This window comes from Colletotrichum higginsianum, chromosome 9, assembly GCF_001672515.1.
Source record: "Colletotrichum higginsianum IMI 349063 chromosome 9, whole genome shotgun sequence".
Classification (NCBI taxonomy): domain Eukaryota; kingdom Fungi; phylum Ascomycota; class Sordariomycetes; order Glomerellales; family Glomerellaceae; genus Colletotrichum; species Colletotrichum higginsianum.
Genome location: NC_030961.1, coordinates 692,803 through 713,705, shown reverse-complemented (window position 1 = coordinate 713,705; position 20,903 = coordinate 692,803). Strand labels below are relative to the sequence as shown.

At 56.6% G+C, this 20,903-nt stretch overlaps 6 protein-coding genes across 6 annotated transcripts; 3 read left to right on the top strand and 3 right to left on the bottom strand.

Moving 5' to 3' along the window:
- Positions 1-491: 491 nt before the first annotated feature.
- Positions 492-2,619, top strand: CH63R_12462 (Major myo-inositol transporter iolT; the record flags this gene model as incomplete). The annotated part of the gene is made up of 9 exons (XM_018307436.1): positions 492-696; positions 771-1,068; positions 1,137-1,162; positions 1,219-1,247; positions 1,308-1,755; positions 1,817-2,003; positions 2,066-2,095; positions 2,157-2,195; positions 2,289-2,619. 9 exons carry the CDS (start codon positions 492-494, stop codon positions 2,617-2,619), a joined length of 1,593 nt encoding a protein of 530 aa, XP_018151853.1.
- Positions 2,620-3,888: 1,269 nt separating this feature from the next.
- CH63R_12461 (Short-chain dehydrogenase) lies at positions 3,889-4,995 on the top strand (the record flags this gene model as incomplete). Its single annotated transcript, XM_018307435.1, has 1 exon — positions 3,889-4,995. One exon carries the CDS (start codon positions 3,889-3,891, stop codon positions 4,993-4,995), a length of 1,107 nt encoding a protein of 368 aa, XP_018151852.1.
- Positions 4,996-7,270: 2,275 nt separating this feature from the next.
- CH63R_12460 (uncharacterized protein) lies at positions 7,271-9,738 on the bottom strand (the record flags this gene model as incomplete). Its single annotated transcript, XM_018307434.1, has 6 exons — positions 7,271-7,465; positions 7,527-7,912; positions 7,982-8,178; positions 8,229-8,446; positions 8,511-9,158; positions 9,313-9,738. 6 exons carry the CDS (start codon positions 9,736-9,738, stop codon positions 7,271-7,273), a joined length of 2,070 nt encoding a protein of 689 aa, XP_018151851.1.
- Positions 9,739-11,476: 1,738 nt separating this feature from the next.
- On the bottom strand, positions 11,477-13,570 carry CH63R_12459 (Sucrose-6-phosphate hydrolase; the record flags this gene model as incomplete). The annotated part of the gene is made up of 1 exon (XM_018307433.1): positions 11,477-13,570. The coding sequence occupies one exon, from the start codon at positions 13,568-13,570 to the stop codon at positions 11,477-11,479; it is 2,094 nt and encodes a 697-aa protein (XP_018151850.1).
- Positions 13,571-17,749: 4,179 nt separating this feature from the next.
- CH63R_12458 (MFS quinate transporter) lies at positions 17,750-19,706 on the top strand (the record flags this gene model as incomplete). Its single annotated transcript, XM_018307432.1, has 6 exons — positions 17,750-17,850; positions 17,940-18,097; positions 18,172-18,825; positions 18,890-19,199; positions 19,266-19,532; positions 19,601-19,706. The coding sequence occupies 6 exons, from the start codon at positions 17,750-17,752 to the stop codon at positions 19,704-19,706; spliced, it is 1,596 nt and encodes a 531-aa protein (XP_018151849.1).
- Positions 19,707-20,217: 511 nt separating this feature from the next.
- On the bottom strand, positions 20,218-20,895 carry CH63R_12457 (uncharacterized protein; the record flags this gene model as incomplete). The annotated part of the gene is made up of 1 exon (XM_018307431.1): positions 20,218-20,895. One exon carries the CDS (start codon positions 20,893-20,895, stop codon positions 20,218-20,220), a length of 678 nt encoding a protein of 225 aa, XP_018151848.1.
- Positions 20,896-20,903: the final 8 nt, after the last annotated feature.

The window sequence follows — 20,903 nt, the reverse complement described above, 5'->3', positions numbered from 1 at the left end:
TCTGCATTTAGCCTTTCATCGTGTCCCATATCCTACTGGCCAACGGAGACGCTGGGAACACGGAAGGAGGGGCGGACGGCATGATAAAATGCCGGCGCGATTCTTCATAACCCCGACAAACCCTTGTCTCTCGGCGCTGCCTCGGCCATTCTTACCCCAGATTTCGATTCCGGGATCCCTTTCCTGAGTGACCTGCAACCCCGCACGCGGAACGAGAACATCTCTCGCGGATCTGACCATCTGGAGAGGCCCCTGGGGAAGTCTCCTCATTCATGATTCGATGGCCTAGTATCTGACCATCGTGTTGGGGCTGATCGACGACAGCAAAGTGTGGATTCGCATCTGCGCCGCGGAGAACTAGGACCCAAGAGCCGATGCAGCGTCCCGGTATTTGAACTTGGCCGCCCCCGTTGCCTAAATCGTCCCCAGACTCCATCTACCTCGACCGGTGCCTTGAAGCAAGATTGCTTGCAGCTCTTCGCGCAGAAATCATGCCTATTGTTGGCGCCAAAGAACAGCACGTCGACCCGACGTTGTCGCGAATTGCCCAGGATGACAAGAAGATATGGTATCAGAAGCCGAACCTCCGCTTCCTCTACCTGATTCTCGTCCCGACTGGCCTTGGGGTTGAATGGACCTCTGGATTCGACTCGTCCATGATGAACAGCCTCCAGGCTGTTACATCATGGTTTGAATGTAAGAACGCCTGGAGGCAAAAGAATTACCTGGTGTTTTGTCAAGTAAACGCCGCTGACACCTATGATTTCCAGACTTTGGCCGACCTAACGCGTCAAGACTCGGTCTTCTCAATGCCATGTACTCTCTCGGTGCTCTCATGGCCATCCCATTCGTTCCTTATGTCAGCCAGCGTGTTGGTCGTCGACGAACCATCCTCTTTGGCTCCTACATCATGGTACTAGGAGCCGGACTCCAAGCCGGTGCGCGTAACGTGGACATGTTCCTGGCTTCACGTTGGATCTTGGGATTCGGAATCCCTTTTGCCATCATCAACGCGTCTTCGCTTATCGGAGAGCTGTCGTATGCTAAAGAGCGTCCGATCATGACCAGGTACAGAGTCTTCTTCCGTCAATCAAGTTTGCAAAAAAGACGGCTGTTAACTTAAAGTGACGATGAAGTCTTTTCAACGCCAGTTGGTTTGTCGGTAGGAACTCGACTCCCCACAAACTCGCAATAATGCGTGAAACTGACGCAACACAGGTGCGATTCTCGCCGCTGGCATCACCTACGTAAATTACACCACTCTAACACGAGTAACGTGTTGTCGGATCGTATGCTGACATTGACAGGGCACCTTCCAAATGTCCAGCACGTGGGCCTGGAGAATCCCGAGTCTCCTTCAACTCGTTCCAAGCGGCTGCCAGATCGCATTCATGCCCTTCTGCCCTGAGTCTCCCCGATGGCTCATCTCCAAGGACCGGGGCGACGAGGCGTACGCCATCCTCCACAAGTACCACAGCGAGGGAGAGAACGGTGAGGAGTTCGTCCGGCTCGAGTACGCGCAGATCATGTCGACCATCCAGCAGGAGAAGGAGGTCGCCAGCAAGTTCGCCTGGGCCGACGTCTTCCGCGACGCCGCCATGCGTCGCCGGTTCATGCTGGCCGCCATCATGGGATTCTTCACACAGTGGAGCGGCAACGGTCTCCTGTCGTTCTACATGAAGAAAATCCTTAACCTCGTGGGCATTACGGACAACCGAACTGTCCAGAAGGTCATTTTGAGCAACACTTGCTGGGGTAAGTTTGCCTTCCTCGACGTGGGAGATGCTCAGAGCATGAACTAACGGCATGGTCTCAGGATTCATCAATGCTGTACCCATTGCTTTGATTGCGCCTCGTTTTCCGAGGAGAAAGATGTTCCTGCTCTGCACCATCGGCACGGCTGCTGTGTATACTGTCTGGACCATTGCTTCCGCCAGATTCGCCATCGAGAACTCTCAACGAGCTGCCATTCCCGTGCTCGTCTTCATTTTCGTCTACTCCCCGTAAGAAGAAAAAGAAATTGACAAGTGAAGCAAAATGCGGTTGCTAACATCTGTCGATTCAGGTTCTACAACATTGGTTGGAATGCTCTGGCGTAGGTGTCCTGCCTCTTGATGTCTGCTTTGGACCTTGAAACTAACGCGGATCTCCCACAGGTACACATATCTTGTGGAACTATTTCCCTTCAGCCAAAGGTACGCCCTTCACGATACCAGTGCCAATCTTACTTTGAACCTATCTCTCGGTCAAAGCTATCAGACTCAACCATGACTGACACAACCATCCAGAGCCAAGGGAATTGCTGTCGAGCAACTGACCGTCCGATTCGCCGTCTTTTTCAACACCTATGTCAACCCCATTGCCCTCGACTCCATCGGCTGGAAGTACTACATCGTGTATTGCGTCTGGATCCTGGTCGAGATTGCCACGGTGTACATGATCTTCCCCGAAACACAAGGCCGTACGCTCGAAGAGCTCAGCTTCATGTTCGAGGGCAAGGAGGTCCAAGACAAGGTCCAGAAGAACACCCAAAAGGTACTTCAAGTCGAGCTCGAGGACATTGGTCGACAGGAGTCGCGCCCCGGATCACGGGATGCAGGCCCGGACTCAAAGGTGTGATTGGATTTGTAGTAGTGGGCACCGGTGGATAAGCTCTTTCGCTTGACGCAGTCGGCACGGCGTAGCATTGGAGGGCGGACAGTTAGCCGGGCCCCGAACGGTCGACTAGTTTTCAGTTACACAATATCGACAAGCTGGCTATCAACCAGATGTGGACGGTTTCGCGGAGAAGTGGATTGAAATGAAACAGAATACTCCAGCCAATGTTATCTGCGTGACGTCAAATTTCAGTATGGAGGTTTCTATCCAGCTCCGGCGGATCCGCGAGACCCGCCAAAGCGGCCCGGACAGCGGGTCTACCGCTGCGGAGGTGAGCTCCGCGCGGAGGTCTCTCCGGCCTGCCGCGGCCCACGCCACTTCTAGACCGCGGACCATCACCTAAATGCAGTCTCCTGTTGGGTGAGTCCAGTACCCGCAAGCTGGTCGAACAAGCACGCCAGCCAAGGCCGCTGCGGGGCCACCAGCTTGTCAAAGAGGGAAATGAATGGCGGCCAGGTTGACTGATCGGCAACCAGGGAAGAAAAGCAGGAAGTGGACCCGATTCGTTGGGGCCAACTCGCTCATCATGAAGGAATCCCAAATTAGAGCAGAAAGCTGACTGATAAGGCTCGCCACGTTAACGCAGAGCCAGCCGTTCTGCGCGCTGCTCAACACCCGCTGCCTCATCTAGTGTGCTACGGCAACGATCTACAAACGTGTCGCCTGTGGCAGCGTGGCTTGGTGTCCTCGAGCTCGTTTGTCTGCCCTGTTTGTAAGCTGCGTCATCGCTCACGTGGCTGGACAACCGCCTCGGCGCCACTTGTGCGGGATCATGATCCCATGTTTACACTCCATATTAACCAACCGCAAACTGGCGGTTCAGTGCAGCATCCCTTATTCTAATCACCGGGGAGTAAACCCTCCTGTCACAAGGCGAGACATGTCACCATCCACTGAGTCTCATAGGGCTCAGGGCCAGGGATGACGCCACCGAAACGTCAATTCCAACAGGAGATCACTCCTGGGCTTGTTGGGGTCTACAAGCGGCTTGGATGGTTCATGTTGACCTCTTTGCTCCGTACGACATCCGTCAGATCCCCATAAATCCATGGTACTTTAGGTCCGCTCCCGCACCACCAACAGCAAGCGTTCCGTGATGCTTTACTTGCTTATCTTGAACACTCTAATGAAGCTTGGAACCTCGCCATACTTTTCGCCGAACTAAACTGGACCAATAGCGCGTGTGTGAACCATAGCACACCACCATCACTTCGTTCCCCCCCAACCAACATGTCTCTCGCACCCAGAGTCGTGCGCGGCGCCTTGCGCTCGCATGCAAGGACATCTCACAGATTCTCTGCACCGACAGCCGTTCGGGTATCAACGAACTCCCTGCCCCATCGGTCGTTCCACAGCACGCATCGACGATACGTCGAGGAAAAGCCAACCTCCATTGACCCCAGACTGAACGCCGCCACCGAGATCGTGCCGCCTAGAGAAACCAACTTCGGCAAGGCGCAATTTGCCGACTTCAACCTCAAGGGCCGGGCTTTCATCGTGACAGGAGGTGCCCAGGGTCTTGGACTTAGCATAGCCGAGGCACTCGCCGAGGCTGGCGGCAAAGGTGAGAAAGCAGTCATGCCGTTGGATCGATCCGCGATGCAAAGACCCTTTAACAAGCTGACGCCTCGCTGCACAGTATACTGCTTGGACAGACAAGAAAATCCCCATGAGGAGTACGCCGAGGCGCTCGCGCGTGTCGTCCCGGAATGGGGAGGCTCGCTCGTGTACCGACAGGCCGACGTGGTGGACACGGACCGCCTGGACAAGATCATCGCCGAGATCGCAGACGAGAACCAGAGGCTCGACGGCTGCGTGGCGGCCGCAGGAGTGCAGCAGATCACGCCGGCGGCCGACTACACCGTCGACGACGTGAACAAGATGCTGGCCATCAACTACACGGGCGTCTTCATGACGGCCACGTCCGTCGCGCGGCAGATGTTCAAATACAAGAGCCGCGGCAGCATCTGCTTCATCGCCAGCATGTCCGGGCTGATTGCGAACCACGGCCTGCTGTCCCCCGTCTACAACTCGTCCAAGGCCGCCGTCATCCAGCTGGCCCGCAACCTTGCGATGGAGTGGAGCCCCGTCACCAAGGAAGGGACCGGCGGCGTCCGGGTCAACTGCATCAGTCCCGGGCACATCATGACGCCGATGGTGGAGAAGAACTTTGAGGAGGTGCCGGGCCTGAAAGAAGAGTGGGAGAGCCTGAACATGTTTGGTCGGCTGGCGGAGCCGAGGGAGTTCAAGGGTGCGGCCCTGTTCTTGATGAGCAACGCCAGCACCTTTATGACGGGTAGCAATATGGTCATTGATGGCGGCCACACGGCATGGTAATAGGAACGGTGGGCGAGGATCTATATACCCATGATTGAGGAGGATTAATCGATGAACTTTGTACATTTCAGGCGCTGGACGCAGAGCTGTCAACTTACATAACCGTGTTTCATACTTGTTGAAGCATATCTACATGTCTTCATATTTCCTGCAACATGGAAAACCCAAACCTGTGATCGTTATGTTTCCGTGTATTTCCCTCTGCGCAATTAATTCACTCTCAAAGTTGTTCGAACAGGGTCCCGTGTTCCGTAACTATCATCAACAGATTACAGTTTCGTGATCTTTGAGTTTGTGGACCAGCCTTACTGACCAGTGTAGCATGTCGATCGATTTGTGGCATCATGCACAACTGTGGATGGATGAGAGAATGACTAGAAACTGACTATTGGATCGCATCCGTGATTAACCGCCTTGCATACTCAGGCTCCCTCTTCGTCTCACACTGTATAAGGGCATGTCCGTCAAGTACCAACCTGGTGAGAATCAATGGGCTGTGCCACAGACGGATTTGTTGGGCATTCTTCCGAGAACTATATCTAAAAACACTGACACATCAGGTCGTCCTTTGATTGCAAGCTCATGAATTTCAAAGGAGGTAGTCAACTAACCTGCTTCCTGTCTATTACCTTAGCTTGGTATTGGTGGCAACCATTGGCTTCGATGTTAGTAGCAAGCTGGGTCACAAAGGTGCGTTTGATTACTTGGCCACGACAATCAGGCCTTTCCATTATCGCATGCCCTCCTTGCCCCCTAACTATTTGGTCCCAATTCACGTAGGTTCTCGTGGATTTGTTATATAGCGTGATGAATCAACAGTCTGACATGCCTGATAGAAGCTACCAGCAACAAACTTCTGATCAATATTTACACCGCGCCTTACTGGCTTCGGGTATGGACGCTGCAGGAGTTTGCCAATCCTTCTTCCTCGATACTATGCCTGAACTCTGCGTTATACCCATTCAGCAATCTGGTGGCGACTTTCGGGGGTAGCTCCGGCCAGAAAGTGCACTCGCCGACCCTGACCCTTCATTACAGGTGCTTCAAGCCCAGTCGTGATTCCCACGCAATGTCTCTGCCCTGGAACGACATCCTCCAAAGGAGAGCCACGGACCCAAGAGATAAGGTCTTTGCGCTAAGGGAGTTTTATCCCCATGTCTTGAAAGGTCTGACCGTCGATAACAACTGCACAACTCATGATATCTTCACGGCTGCTACCAGACTGGCGACGCAAAACGCTTGGAGCCTAGGGGCACTGTACTATTCGTGCAACCCAAGCAACCTCAACCCCCTGCCTTCCTGGGCGGTTGACTGGGATGCGGGGGCAAGTGACTACCTTGATGGAGAATGGGAAGACTTCTACATTTATGGGCGTGCCAGCAGCCACATGGCGGGTCTGGACTCCGTCGTTCTCCGATGATGGGTTGAGGATGTCGCCTCGTCGGAAGCCAGATCGGGATCGTGGGCAGCCGCGTGAGGCAACGAATCGGCCGCACCTTGCGCCCCGACGGATCGGACGCCCGTTTCTGTTCCTTTTCCCGACGCAATCTCGCGGCAATGGCTTCTCAGTCTCGGGCGGCTGGTGGACTGCACCTGGGACACGGAGGAGAAATTTGCCGAGTTCCTGAGACAAACGGGAGGCGATCAAAGCACGGCGACTATGTTGGACGAGATTCGCAAGAGGATGTCGCGCCTCGCTTCCCGCGCGAGCCACGGGTGGTTTTTTTTCACGACTGATGGACGGGCCGGGCTCGGTTTCCACGCGCTTCTCCCAGGGGTGCGTCTTTGGCGGGCTTGAATCGCCGTTCGTCGTTCGAGAAAAGGGGACGGGCCACGTCCTGGTTAGTCCGGCCATGGTCGAGGGTGCCATGAGCGGCGAGATGTGGCCCGAGAACAACGACGAGATCCGGACGTTGTGTGAACCGCGGTGTGGGTGGCTTTGGGGATATACATTACCAGTGAGAAGCACATTTCCCTTTAATTTAAGAGCTCATAACGAACAGCCTAGTTACCTTGGAGTGAACAAACCCACTGCCCTCGACGACCTGATGAACTTCTTAAGTCATTTCAAAGGCTTGATACTGTACACTTGTCATGATGGTATTGACAAGCTCATTATGGCGAACGATTGACGAGAAGTTTTTCCTGTCGTTCTCAATCTCATTGTTAGCCTGTGGTATTTTGCTATCCCCATCACGTTCCTGTTTCCTCGAACGCCGCCCGCTGTTGTACATATTGATGCACATATGATTGAATCGTTATACCCATGACTTCATCACCAAGCCTCCCACATCTGAGACCCTATCGCAACCAGACGGTTGAAAAGCTCATCCCGGGAGATGATTGCAGTGAGGTGGTGCTCCTTGCCCATGGTATCGGTCACGATGAGGCCGTCCGCGATCTCGCGGTCTGTGGCCCATCCGACAAAGATCTTTGACTTCCACCCAAGACCGCCCATTTTGCGAATTTGCTACAGGGTAAATTTAGTTCTGCTTTTCGTCCAAATGGGTAAGGGAACCATCGGGACTCACCGCAATGTCTCCAACGCTGACGGTCCACGTCGGGTTCAGGTCATCCGAGTCGGTAGTCCAGCTCAGAGCAGGGGTCGTCGCCGTGGCCGTGATGAAGGCGCGGCCCTTCTTGCCCTTCCACCGTGCCGGGAACGAGATGGGCCCCTTCTCGGGATCGGGCCCCGTCTTCACCACGCCGAGCCGGTCCTTGGCGTGTTTGGCGCCCACCTTGGCCTTGACCTTGTCCGCGGCGAGGGTGGTGTTGATGCCGCCCTTGGCGGTGCTCTTGATGAAGTTGAGGATCCGGTGCCCCTTCTTCTGCTTGTGCTCCTCGGTCTGCGACTCGGCGGGCGCGAGGGCGTTCGGGTCGGGTTGGACGGCCTCGTCTATTTCGTCTTGGTCGACGCCTTTGTGAGTCTGTGAGTGCCGACACTCAAAAAAAAACAAAAAAAATAGAGTGCTGTATCTGTACGTACCTAGATGCTCGAGACCCTCGCCAGCGGTCGCATGAGGCACATCTGGCGGTGGCTCGGACGAGACGGGGGGCGGGGGAAGCGGCGCCTTGTTCCTCTCGCCGATGCGTAGCAGGGTGATGGTGAGCTGGGCATTGGTGGGAATGCCCTTGAGAACGGTGTTTCGCAATTCAACGTACTTCTTCCAGTGAGGGTAGGTGCTGGACATACTTTAGATAGGCGGGCAATTAACGTTGAAAGAAAGACTGACCGGTTGATAAACACCAAGCCTCTTTGGATGACGGGGTCGCCAAAGATGGTGAATCCAACCACGAATCCGGTCCCCTTGACCAGCATGTACGACGTCGTGAAGAGAGACCCGAGGAGCATCGGGAGCAGGAGGCTGGCGAGGATGAGCCGGGGCCGCTGTTGGGGGAACGGCGGCGTCGGGCTGAGGGCGTTGCCGAAGCGTTCCCAGGTGTCGACGACCTGTGTGTCTCTTAGTAAACGAGAGTCGCGGTCAAGGATGGATATCCAGATCATGATAACTCACATCGGCAATCGAGTGCATGACCGGCCGGGCCTTGACCCAGACGGATTCGTGGACGGGCTTCTTGGTCTTGTCGTGGTGGACGCTCGGCTCGTCGCCGCCCGTCTTGTCCTTCGCGTTGACGATATCTTGAGCCATGTTAGTAGGGTCTGGGGCAGCGGTGTCATCGTGAGGATCGCCTTGAGGGTGTTTCCCCGCCGCGGTGCTGACGATCAGCGAGGAGATGCTGTTGACGAAGCTGTGGGCCTCCTGCTCGACGGCCTCGCCGGCGTGCTTCTCGGGGGCGCCCGTGATGGAGTCGTCGGACGCGAGGACGCCGGACGACGGCTTCTTGACGCCGCCGGTCCTGCCGTCGATGAGGGAGGGGGGCGCGGGCGGGAAGCAAAAGGTGCGGGCGTCGGGGACGAGGACGAGGACGACGAGGAAGGCGACGAGGACGGGCACGACGAAGTCGAGGAGCCAGGCGGCGGAGTAGACGGCGAGGAAGACGGAGGTGCGGCGCCACTCGCGCCAGGAACGGAGGCGGACGATGTGTTTCCAGAAGGCGAAGAGGCCGACGATGACGGTCATGTACAGGCGCTCGACGTGCGCGCGGAGTTTGTCTGGCGAGAACTCTTCCTCGTCTGCGATGTTCATGTCCAGGTTGGCGAGCTGGGGCGCTTGTCAGTCATCATGGCGACGCTGGAGGGAGGGGGAGGCTGAAAGACTCACAGGTGGTTCTGATATCGACTTGACGTGGAAGATTTGCTGGGGAACTCGTCAATATCTGCGGCGAAAGCCACTCATCACGGACCCCCGGTCCTACCTTGTCAAACCGACGGACGAGGATCCAGAGATCCTCGTTGGTCAACCCGCCAATCATGGGCTGGGACACCTTGCTGGGCGGGTTGTTCCATCCCAAGTTCTTCACCTCGACGTCGGCGTGGTCGAGCTCGGCGTGCCCCTTTTCCTCGAGCGGCTTCTCCTTGGCGGCCATGTCTGCCAGGTGATGGCTGTCTGTCGGCCTCTCTTCGTCGTGCGCTTCGACGATCTCGGGCTCCTGGCCCATGGTCGACTGACTGGAGTACCCGTAGCTGGACTGGCTCGGTGGTGTATCCGCGTCGGGGGTCAAGTCGCCAGACGGAGGCGGAGGCGGAGGAGGTGCTGCCGTCGTCGGTGGTGGTGGTGGTGGTGGTGGAGACGGCTGCGATGGCATGTCGTCGGGATCGGTGCTGGGTCTCCCCTTGAACATGATGGCAGTTCGCTGTTGGGCATGTGTATGTGTAGTGAAGGTGTAAGACGAGGGAGCTTGCAGGAGTACTGAAGCTGGTGACTGACTTTAGGAAGCGAGGGCGGGGAGGGGGGGCTCCCGGCTATGATGAGTCTGGAAGCTTCACGTGAAATGGTAGCTGAGAGGAAAGCTGAGAATCATGACATGATTTGGGTAAAGCTGGAGATGCTGGAGGAGCTGAAAAAAGCAACCGCCGCCGACGTCAACCGCGTTTCTGTCTGTCCACAGTTTCTTGCATGACGTCACGGATCGTCAAGGCACTAATGGGAGGAGTTGTCATTGATTGGGTTATGGTCTGGTTGAAGATTGGGTGGGATATGTGCGATGGTCTCGCCTCGGAAGATCTACACATGGATGAGCTAGAGCCAGACGGGAAAGCAAATGCAATAATGCAATGACACCTGTTTACCGGATTCTTGGGTTGGGGCAGGTTTGTCTTGTCGTTTTGGCCCAGCTCATTCGATGCGTAGAGTGGGCGTTGGGGGAGAGCGAGAGAGAGAGAGAGAGAGGCGCGTTCCGGACCAGTCGATCATACATACACACGTCTCTCTCTCTCGGTCATGGCGTGCCAATTCCCGATTAGAATCGATCATTGGTTAATCCGTTTCCTGCTTCACTCGGGGGTTGTCTCACTATGGGCTGCAACGTGGTCTGGGCTGCTGCACGCGTGAACTAATTATTTCCCTGTCGCGACTCTACGATGTACACACACTATGTATCTCGAGATTGAGAGTAAGTGTCTTTATGCATAGTTGTGGGACTGAGAGTCGAACAACTAACTCATGTCTGATTAAAGTACCAGTTCATCCGGACTCTCATTCATCAAAGAAGGTTTGAACTCGACAGCGCGTGCGTAGGGGTCCAGAAACATTCCCACGTTTTCACACACACACACACACTCTCTCTCTCTCTCTCACCATCATGGCAATTACATCATTGCCCCAGCCCGAGGTTGTGACGAAAGCCTGCCCTGCCGCTTCGCTAAACACAGCCAGTGCCGCTTCTCCCGGTCAGCTCCACGGGCTATGCTGCAATTGCCGACCCGGAAAACATGGAGAAGAGCCCTGCTCATGTGGAGATTTATTTCTAGCAAAGCAGCCTCTTTCTCTCTCTCTCTCTCTCTCTATCTCTCTTCCCATGCCGTGATTACCATCTTGGCGTCAAGAAATTTTCAATATCCACCGATCCAACGGATCACCATCGGAAGGGTGGCCGAGTTGGTTATGGCGCCAGGTTAAGGTCAGCTTAACATCTGTTTCCTGGTGGGGCAAACTGCGCGAGTTCGAGTCTCGTCCCTTTCATTTTGCAGTTTTAACATCTTGTTTTGCCCATTCATCCATGATCCGACGGGTTTGTTAGATGTGTTATAATATGTGTAACTGTATTGTCCATGGGTTAATGGGGGAAAATTAACTGTTACCGAGCAGTGCCGTGTTGTATAGAGAGCTGTGTCTTTATCACTTGTCCACAGGCGTTTCTGTAAAACAATCTTCAGTGTAAAATAATGAATGCTTCTTCTACACAGAAGCCTGTCTGTCTGGCTTTCTGTCTGCCTATTTACACGCAACAGGGGTTGCACAACTATGTTATGTTCACTTGTGAAAACTTTTTACATTGAAAGTCATTTGATATGGTATCACTCTTTGCTCCCCCCCCTCAGTATCATGCGTCAAATCATCACACACACGCACGCACCCCTTTAGTATCCCGCCCACCAGGCGTAGTTGTTCGTCTGCTCCGGCGTGTCCCAGACCAGGGGCACGCTGGTATCATCCGGCCTCTCGGGCCACGCCTTGGCCAGGCCGGCCCAGACCTTGACGTCCTTCCACGTGGCCTTGGCGCCGGCGGGCGCCGCCGCGTCGCCGGCGAAGAAGCTGAGGCCGGTGCTGTCGTTGCGCGACGGGTAGATGCGCGCCGTCAGCGCGAAGCGCTCGTTGACCCAGATCTCGAGCAGCGACCCGTCGAGCACGACGTGGAAGTTGAGGTCCTCCTCCACCGCCGTGGCGTTGCCGCCGGCGGCGGCCTTGTCGAGGAGCTGGTAGGGCTCAAAGTGGCCGACAAAGGTGGCGTTGTTGAAGTTGGGCAGCAGACTGCTGCGGTCGCGGTGGACGCGGATCTGCGACGCGGCCGGGTCGAAGACGATGGTCGTGCGCTCGGCGTCGTCCGGGCTCTGGCCGACGACGATGCCGGCCGGCCCGCTGGCGCAGCTGAGCGTCGCCGTCAGCTCGTACGAGGTGCCGAGGTCGGCCGAGACGGACTTGGCGGCGTCGACGAGCTCGCCGACCTGGAACTCGTGGGCCGCGGCGCCCTCGCGGAGGAGCTCGATGACGTCGGGCAGCGGGCGGATGCCGAGCGTCTGCGCCGTGGCGCCGCCGCCGCTGCAGCCCTGGATGCAGAGGCTGCCGTCCTGCTGGCGGCCGCAGTTCTGCACGCCCTTGGTCTCCTTGATGTACAGCTCCATCGGCAGGTTCATGGAGCCCATGTAGCCGAGCTGCTTGGACGTGGCGAAGGTGTAGTCGGGCAGGATGTCCTCGTTGGCCCAGCCCCACATGATGCGGCGGCCGTTGTTGCGGACGTCGGCCCAGGTCGCCTGCGCGTACGAGATGCCCCAGTCCAGGGCGGCGCCCGAGTTGGGCGTGAACTCGACGGAGCCGTTGTCGCGGCGGGCGACGTCGCCGCGGTTCCAGATGGCCCACTGCTCCCGCCAGTGCTGCGTCGTGTTGCCGCCCTCGGCACCGGCGGTGACGAACCAGGCCCTCTCGGCGCCGGCGGCGTCGCCGACGGGCAGGTCGAAGAAGCTGCTGACCTCGAAGTTGTAGCCGTAGGAGCCCGTGACGTCGGGCTCGCCCAGGGACGTGTTGGCGGCGGGCTCCCACAGGGCGCCGAGGAAGGTCCACTGGGTCAGGTTAGAGGCCGGCGCCGAGTAGAGCGGCACGCGGGGGCCGATGAAGCCCGGGCGTGCGGCGCCGGGCAGCTGGGCGGGGACGTCGGCGGTCTTGAGGCCGGAGCCCAGCACCATGTAGTAATGGGGCTCACCGACCTGGAGGAGGCTGTCGAGCTCCTTGGAGGGGAAGAAGCTGGGGTCTCTCCATCCCGTGACGTTCCAGCCCTCGGGCGGGCTCGAGATGACGGTGCCGACCTCCTCCCAGGTGGAACCGCCGTCGGCGGACGTGTACAGGGCCTGGACCTCGGTGCCGGTGATGTAGGGCTGCTTCCAGTTGGTCGGCAGGGCGTGGATGCCGGTGCCGAAGGTGAGGAGGGTGCCGTCGCTGACGCCCTCGAGGTTGACCGGCTGGGTCGTGCCGGTGAACTGGGAGAGGGGGCCGGCGGCGTACTTGCCCGAGGCCAGGGAGACGGCCGAGTCGTTGGCCCAGTCGCGGACGTCGGTCCAGTGGAACAGGTCCTTGGAGACGGCATGGCCCCACGAGATGTTGCCCCAGTTGACGTGGTTGGGGTGGAACTGGTAGTGCAGGTGGTAGGTCCCGGTGGCCGGGTCGTAGACGGCGCCGCACGGGTCGTTCATCCAGCTGTGCGGCGAGAGGTAGTGGGAGCGAGGCCTCCAGCGGGTGAAGAGGGAGCTGTTGCCGGCCGTCGCGAGGTACTCGGGCGTGATGGCGGCCGGGACGGTGGCCGAGGCGGGGGTCGCGATGGCCGCGAGGGAGGCGATGGCCGTGAAGACGGCACCACCCTTGAGGACTGCCATGCTGTCTTCTTCTGATGCGGTGTAGTAGGACTGGTGAAAGCGCCGCTTAACCTCCAATATCTCGTGAACGCAGCCGCGCAGGGCGTTCATTTTATATATCGGACAACCCCAGACGGGTGTGTCGCGAACCTTGGAACCGGTGTGTGTGCCAGTGTGCCTGTGAGAGACTGCCCATTCGGGGCCCCGTGTGATACGACGTCAGCCAGGGCAGAGCCAAGGAAACAAGCTCCGCCGCGAGGTCAAGGATATCTAGTCATGATCCTTGTGGCTGTTTCTTCTTCTAATGAGGCTTCAGGCGGGGTGGACCGGCCATGACGACGAGATTGTGGGCGAGAATGGTGGACAGCGGCTGGCCAAGAGGGGGGGACTGGAAGGGAAAGAGTTTCTTGGACTGACTTTGCGGGCCGAAAGGGAAAATTACTAGCCGGTCGACCACGGTCCACGGCCCACGGGGGGGTATGGAGAGATGAGGAGAGGAGAGAGCCGGGATTCCGGATTTTTGGGGGGGGGGAGGGAGAGCACGAGGCCAAACGCGGGGCCGGCCAAGGCGAGCTCGCAATTTGCAGAGGGCCAACAACACACACACATCATCATATGCTGCCCAAACGGACGAACCCCCCCCCCCCCCCCCAGCAGCTTTGTGGGTTAGCGGCAGATTGGCGTTCAAAAAAGCAGCATGAGGAAAATGCGGGAGTTGCGGAGGCGCGGGGGTTCGGCCGCGGTATTGCTCGCTGAAATTCATCAGTCAGTCAGTCAGTCAGTCAGTCAGTCAATATTCTCGGAGCGGACAAGATGGCGAACAGAGCTAATGATGGGCTGGCTTGGGTCGGCCAGCCAGCTAGCAGAGCTGTAATACGATGTGTATGGTCCAAATCGGGTAGACAGACAACCAGCTGCTGTAGTCTACAGATCAGCCTCTCCCGTATGGTTGTTTATAGTGGTCGGTAGAGTAGCGACAGAGTCGTAGTGCATCGTGGAACGGGTCTCCCCCCTCCCTTTGCCATGCAGCCGATACAACTCCGGGGAAGGAAAAAAAAAAGCGTGGCAATCATGGGTAGAGACCGCCGCGCCGGCGCATGATGGACGGGTAATTTTGTCGGTGCATTGCTCGCTGTTACTGTGCGTGGCGAGACAAGGTTGAACGGCCGAGAATCTCGCCAGCACCGCCCCGCCGTGGGGGGGGGGGAGAATGGGGGAGACAGACAACAAGACTGGTGGTTCCTCGCAACTTCACAGCTCAGCTAGCTTCACACTTTACGCTTCACAGCTTTTTGGGGTCTGGAGACTCCATCTGGAGAGCTGGGACATGGTCCCCTTTAGGCATCTTGGCCAGCTACTGGGCCCCCAAAGGGAGACTTACATCATGGCTCTCTTCTTTTATCTCCCTCCCTCTCTTTGCCTACCAACCTGCCGAGGTCGTCTGCAGGAAACCCGCCCGTGCAACTCGGGGCCCCATCTTCCCTGCGTTCGGACGACTTCCCAGCGTGGAGGCCCAGTCCCTGCAGGCCATTCTCCGCAGAGAATATGAAATGCCCTTTGCGGAGGCCGTGTGGGGAAGCAAAGAGTCGGTTGGGGAGGTCATGAGCGCCGTCTGAACTCTTCTAGAAACGCCATGCCGCGCTCTGAGAGGCCATCCGCCTTTTGTATTCTCGCTGAATTGCAAGACGGCGCCCACAGGCCTCGGAAATCGACCGGCCGGTGGACTCTCAGGTCCCCCGCCCCATCAGAGCATTACGGTGACGATGCTGCCCTCTATCTGCGAGAGTGCCAGCGTGACGTACATCGTATACGCGTGTGCACGCGAAGGTTTCCTCTCGATGCTCTTGCTCCTATTCTTGGTATTTCTCCGGCTACATCGTAGAATATCGCAAGGTCTGCCTTCCATCAGCAAACCATCTTCCCCCCCTCCAATTGACTCCCCGATTTCCCGGCCGGTAATCCATGAGGGTCCAATCGATGAAGATTCATTCGTCCGTCTCCTTGCCTCCGCTCCATGACATTACGCCCCCCCCCCCCCCATTGGAGCTCTCTTCTGGATCGCAGCCCGACTCCGTGGGTGGGGCCGAAATTCCCGCCGTCGCCGAAAGATGCGGCGGGCGTAGTCACTTGCCGGCAATTATTCCGCGAACAAACAAGTCCTCCGACAAAAGTCATGACGGTAGGAAACCTAGGCCAAATCGCGTGAACCTAATATGGAGGGGCAGGTGAAAATCGTGCTCGTCAATTTCCGGTTCCCGTTTGCCCTTGCAGCGCGCAAGCATATCTGCATCGAAACAGAAAGGGAGACGTGGGGCCAAACACTAGATGGCTACTACTGCTTTTCAATATCTATGAGTGTATACCGCTCTTCGTAGCATCATCTCCGCCAACCGGAACGTTCCTGCATTCATCTCCTTACGTGGACAACGGCGCTGGGTCATATTCTACGGGTGATGCTACCTCACAAGGCCTTCTAGCCCACCTCCTATGTCATCTTCATGACGAATGCGTTTACAGCGCGTCCAACTTTTTTGCGACCACGGCATCTGCCGAAGCGTCAGACAGCCTGCTACAACATGATTGACGATACAAGTACGGTTGAGGTTGTTCGAGTAGATGAGAAAATGTCAAGACACGTCCATCGCGATCTTGAGAAAGGGAGTGAAGCGGTCTTGGCTTGCTGTAAGTACATCTTCCACGAGGACCAAAAAGGCGACTTGATACATCTGCACCGCTGGTATTAATAAAAAAAAAAAAAAAAAAAAGAGAAAGGCCTCCAATGACAGAACATCATTTCTCATCTGATGCCAACAAGTGCGGCCAGGAACGCGTCGGTCGGAGAGATGTGGCCGTTGTTGCTGCTTGTTCAGAAGCCCGGTTCCGCATAAATAAGTTTGGGGAAAATCTCGCCGACGATTTTCCAAGATGACTTAATGAGAGCTGTGTCTGATGGCCCTAAACCATGAGTCGCAAACCATCTTTCCAAGATACGGCATCCCTGGATGGACGGGGTTCTGAAGCAAGAAGCACCCTCTGAAGGCAAATGATGAAGGTCGTGTCTGACGCGCCATCCTCCCTCCCCTGTGGCGCATCGTACCTTTTTGTGGTATCGGTGATCTTCACACCCACAAACACTACGGATGTGCAAACCCATCAGTTGGCTGGGTGGCTGGTGACAAGTCCGACGACCCCCGTCCCTAGTCCGCCAAGCATTCATTCACGTGTGAGGGGCGGGGTTGGCCGCCGGATGCACGAGATTCTCACGGTCCATATGTCCGCCACGTGGAAGATGCGACTTGCTGAGGTTGTTTTGATTTACTATTTGATAATAGTTATGATGTACCCATGGTATAGTAGCATCTCTATATGGTCATAGCCTCGTTCTAACCAAGTTTGTAACCACAATTGTGTCTGTATCCTGCCTGCCAGAGTTGAGCCAACTTATACTATTCTACTGCACTTTCAAGAGAGTCGGTTGGCCTGGCCCGCTCAAAGCCATCGTGAGGTATAAAAGGAGCCACTCGACACACCTTGCGCCAAGTTCACTCAACGCCCAGAGAACGGGACCAGTTGCCTCTCTCTGGCTGAGTTCACCCAACGGTTTTAAACTGACCGGTTGGTACCCTTCATCGAGAACATCCGCTGCCCTGGCCTCGGAAAAGCGCCAGTGAACTTGGGAAGAGGCCCTCCCATTACCCAATCCCGATACCACTCAACTCCAACAACCCCACCGCTGCTTCGTCTCCTCCTCCAATTGCTGTGCCCGCTGCTCACCACTTCCCCCTGTGCCGCTCGGGTCTGATCGGCGTCCTCGCCTGCTCGAATGGTCCCATTGGTGCATCTCTGCCCTGAAGCGCTGTCGGGTCGTCGGGTTAATGGAGGCGAGAGAGAGAGGGCAACAGGTCTGGCTCTTTTCCAGCCCCCCCTCCAGCCATCTCTCTCTCCAAAATCCTTCCCGGACGATGCTATCATCGTTCCCCAGATTTCATCCCCGCACCCATGATCCGGATGTGGGACGGCGGCGGGAGATCTTTGCGGGGATAAGAGCGGAAATCGAGGAGACACCTCGTTTCCCGCCGGGGAAGCCTCCCTCTTTCTCCTTCTTCCTCTCTTGTTTGCAACTCACGCCTGGGCTGTTGAAGATTGGGTAGATTTAGTGTCCCGGGCACTTGTCAAGTTTATCTAGACTCCAGAACTTGTACTTGCAGCCCACAATCCTCCTAGCGCGTTCAACCTTTTTTCAACTACATTCCAGGAGCGAAGCCATTCAGAGAGCACAATCCGGACGCAATGGGTGGACTCCGTGCAGTCGAGGACCGGCCCACGCCGAAGGAGGTCTACAACTGGCGCCTCTACATCGAGTCCTCCATCATTGCCATGGGATCGCTGCTGTAAGTCATCCCCCAACCATGTGGACGGCTTTACGCCGGACGTTGAAGTCGTCCTCTTCGGGACGTGTCCTGACCTGGCCCAAAAACAGCTTCGGATACGACTCAGCCTTCATCGGGACGACAATCGCGCGCAAGAGTTTCGTCAACGACTTCGGCATCACCCCGGCCACGTCCAAAGAGATCTCGTCCAACATCACCTCGGCCTTCCAAGCCGGCGCGCTTGGTGGCGCGCTCATGTGCTTCTTCAGTCGGCTCCCCTCTTCCACTTCCCCCCACTTACTTAACCATTCTTATCTCGGAACTAACCACCCTCCCTCTCAGTCACCGAGCGAGTCGGCCGCAAATGGGCGCTGATCATTAGCAATTTCGTCTTCATCGCCGGGGCCGTCCCCATGGTGGCCGCCACGAATGACCTCGCCTCCATGTACGCCGGCCGAGCCCTGACCGGCTGGGGCTGCGGCGTCATCACGGCAACCGTACCTTCATACATCGCCGAGCTGTCGATCCCGTCGATCCGAGGCATCCTGACCGGTCTCTTCGAGGTCACGTATCAGACCGGCTCGCTCGTCGGCTTCTGGATCAACTACGGCATCAACCAGAACATGGACCCCATGAGCTCCGCGTTCTGGCGCCTGCCGATGGCCGTCCAGCTGATCCCGGCGGGCGCCCTGTTGGTCGGCGGTTTCCTGCTGCACGAGTCGCCTCTCTGGCTCTATCGCAAAGGCCGCGAGGAGGAGGCGCAGAAGAACCTCGTCGCGCTGCGGCACCTGCCGATCGAGCACCAATACATGCAGGAGGAAGTCGAGATGATCCGGGCCAGGCTGGCCGAGGAAGCCTCCATCGCGGCCACGTACGGCGGGGGCTTTTACGCCTATATCCGAGGATCGCTGCACGAGCTGTCGAGGAAGGGCATGTGGAACCGTTTGCTGCTTGTCTTCTGCGCGTTCGCCCTGCAGAACATGTCGGGTGCTGCTGGTAGGTGTCACGTTGATTCTCATCCACTTTTGAGAGGCCCAGATGCTAACTACGCCGTTTGAAGCCATCAACTACTACTCCCCCATGCTCTTCGGCTCTATCGGCATCACCGATGTGGCGTTGTACACAGGCATATATGGCCTCGTCAAGGCCGTGGCGTCCATCATATTCTACGGTGCACTGATTGACATCTGGGGCCGTCGTAGGCCGACCATCATCTCATCCTTGGCCTGCTGCCTCTGCTTGTGGTTCACTGGTGCGTACGTAAAGGTGGCAACTCCAGCGCCGATCATTGCAGCCGGAGGAAAGCTCTCTGCCTCGAGCGAAGCCGGTGGCCGTGCTGCGACTGCGGCCATCATGATTTACTCTGTTTTGTGAGTCTTGCCCCCCCTGAGCGGCATGTGAACTGTTGTTCGAGTCTACGCGCTGACTCCTGACAGCTGGTCGTTTGGTCTGAACGGAATTCCTTGGATTGTCTCCGCCGAGATCTTCCCAGGCGCCCTGCGTAACTTGACCGGAACATTCGCCGCCTTCACGCAATGGCTGATCCAATTCATCATCACCAAGGCGCTGCCGTACATCTTCAGCAGTCTCGACTACGGCGTCTGGTTCTTCTTCGCCTGCTGGATGCTGACGGCCACCGTCTGGGCCTACTTCTTCCTGCCGGAGACCAAGGGTGTCACAATCGACCAGATGGACGTTCTTTTGTATGGCTTTTTACCTGCATTCACACTCTGTTCCAATCATGTCGGCTTTACTAACTCGTTGATTATAGTGGCTACGAAGGCGATCGCCGTGCCCATGGATCCCCCCTCAAGACGGACGATGCAAAGAGCATGGAGCATGATGTTCGTGAGATAGACCAGGCAAGCAGAGCATAGATACAAGGCCGTCCCTAAATGGCGAACGTTCTTTTGTCTGATCTGGGGGGGCGGGGGGGGGGGTTATGGTGGAGTTCCCCCAATATCGCTGTATTAAGAGCAACCCAAATGATGTTGACTCAGAACTTCATGTCAATTCAAGTCAATGAATAGCATGGACATCTGAGTCCTTTTTTTGAAGTCTACGTACGCTTCAGTGAAAGTTCATGGCTGTTTTCTACATTTTCTACATCAAAGCGGCACTCGGACGTCTCCAAACAGTATATTAAACAAAACAGCGTGTGACAGCTCCTTATGCTAGCTACAATTTACCAGCGAAAAGAGTTCCGTCTGATTGGAGTTTTCGTAACCACGCTTCAGCACGAAGATATCGTAGCCATCTGCAAACAGGCTTGAAAGCGGAAGTAAGAAAAAATTGAAAGCTAGCCAGCTCAAACGAGCGGCTGGAGAGTAGATATTGCCTTGGTTCTTACAGCATACGCCCAGTCGGATGTCAACGCATGCTGCCGGTTTAGTCCAAAGTAACACATCTGGCCAACAGCAAGTCCACCTTTGTGTTTATATGTTTGAAGTCCAGATAGGCCGGGTCGGAGATCATCTTCGTGCAGTGCCCGGTATGTGCCAGAGGAATAGCCTCATCGGTGACAGGGTGGCCCGTCATTGCTGCCAGATGAAGGAGCTTCAGCACGTACAGACAGTGCTGCACATGATAGCCTTGCTCGGCGTACACCAGCTCCGTGTACGGGAGGTCTTTTTCCGCCACTTCCTGGGTCGCGTTGAGATCCAGGTACCACTTCCACGGGCCAAAATCCTTGAGCCACTTCTCAGACTCGGCTTTGTTGTAGCAAGCTGGATGCGTCCAGCCGAAGCTCATGAGATCCCAGACACAACCCTTGGCCTTTGCTTCCTCCGGGGAGTATCCGCAGTCTGCGACGACACGGGAGCCGCCTTGGAACTCGGGCCAAGATACGACCTCTTTCGAGGTGTGGTCCGTCTGCAGCACGACGAGTAGAAGCAGCAGGGCAGTGATGAGGCCGGTCGTTATCACAAAGCTCAAGGTGAACCATGGACGTCGGCGGTCCTGCTGCATCGTCATCCCTTTCTTTCCGTTTTCCGCGTCACTGGCTGATGCTGCAACATCCGAGTAACCATGGTCTCGCGCCGATGTGGCCGACTTGATGTACTGCATTCCGAAAT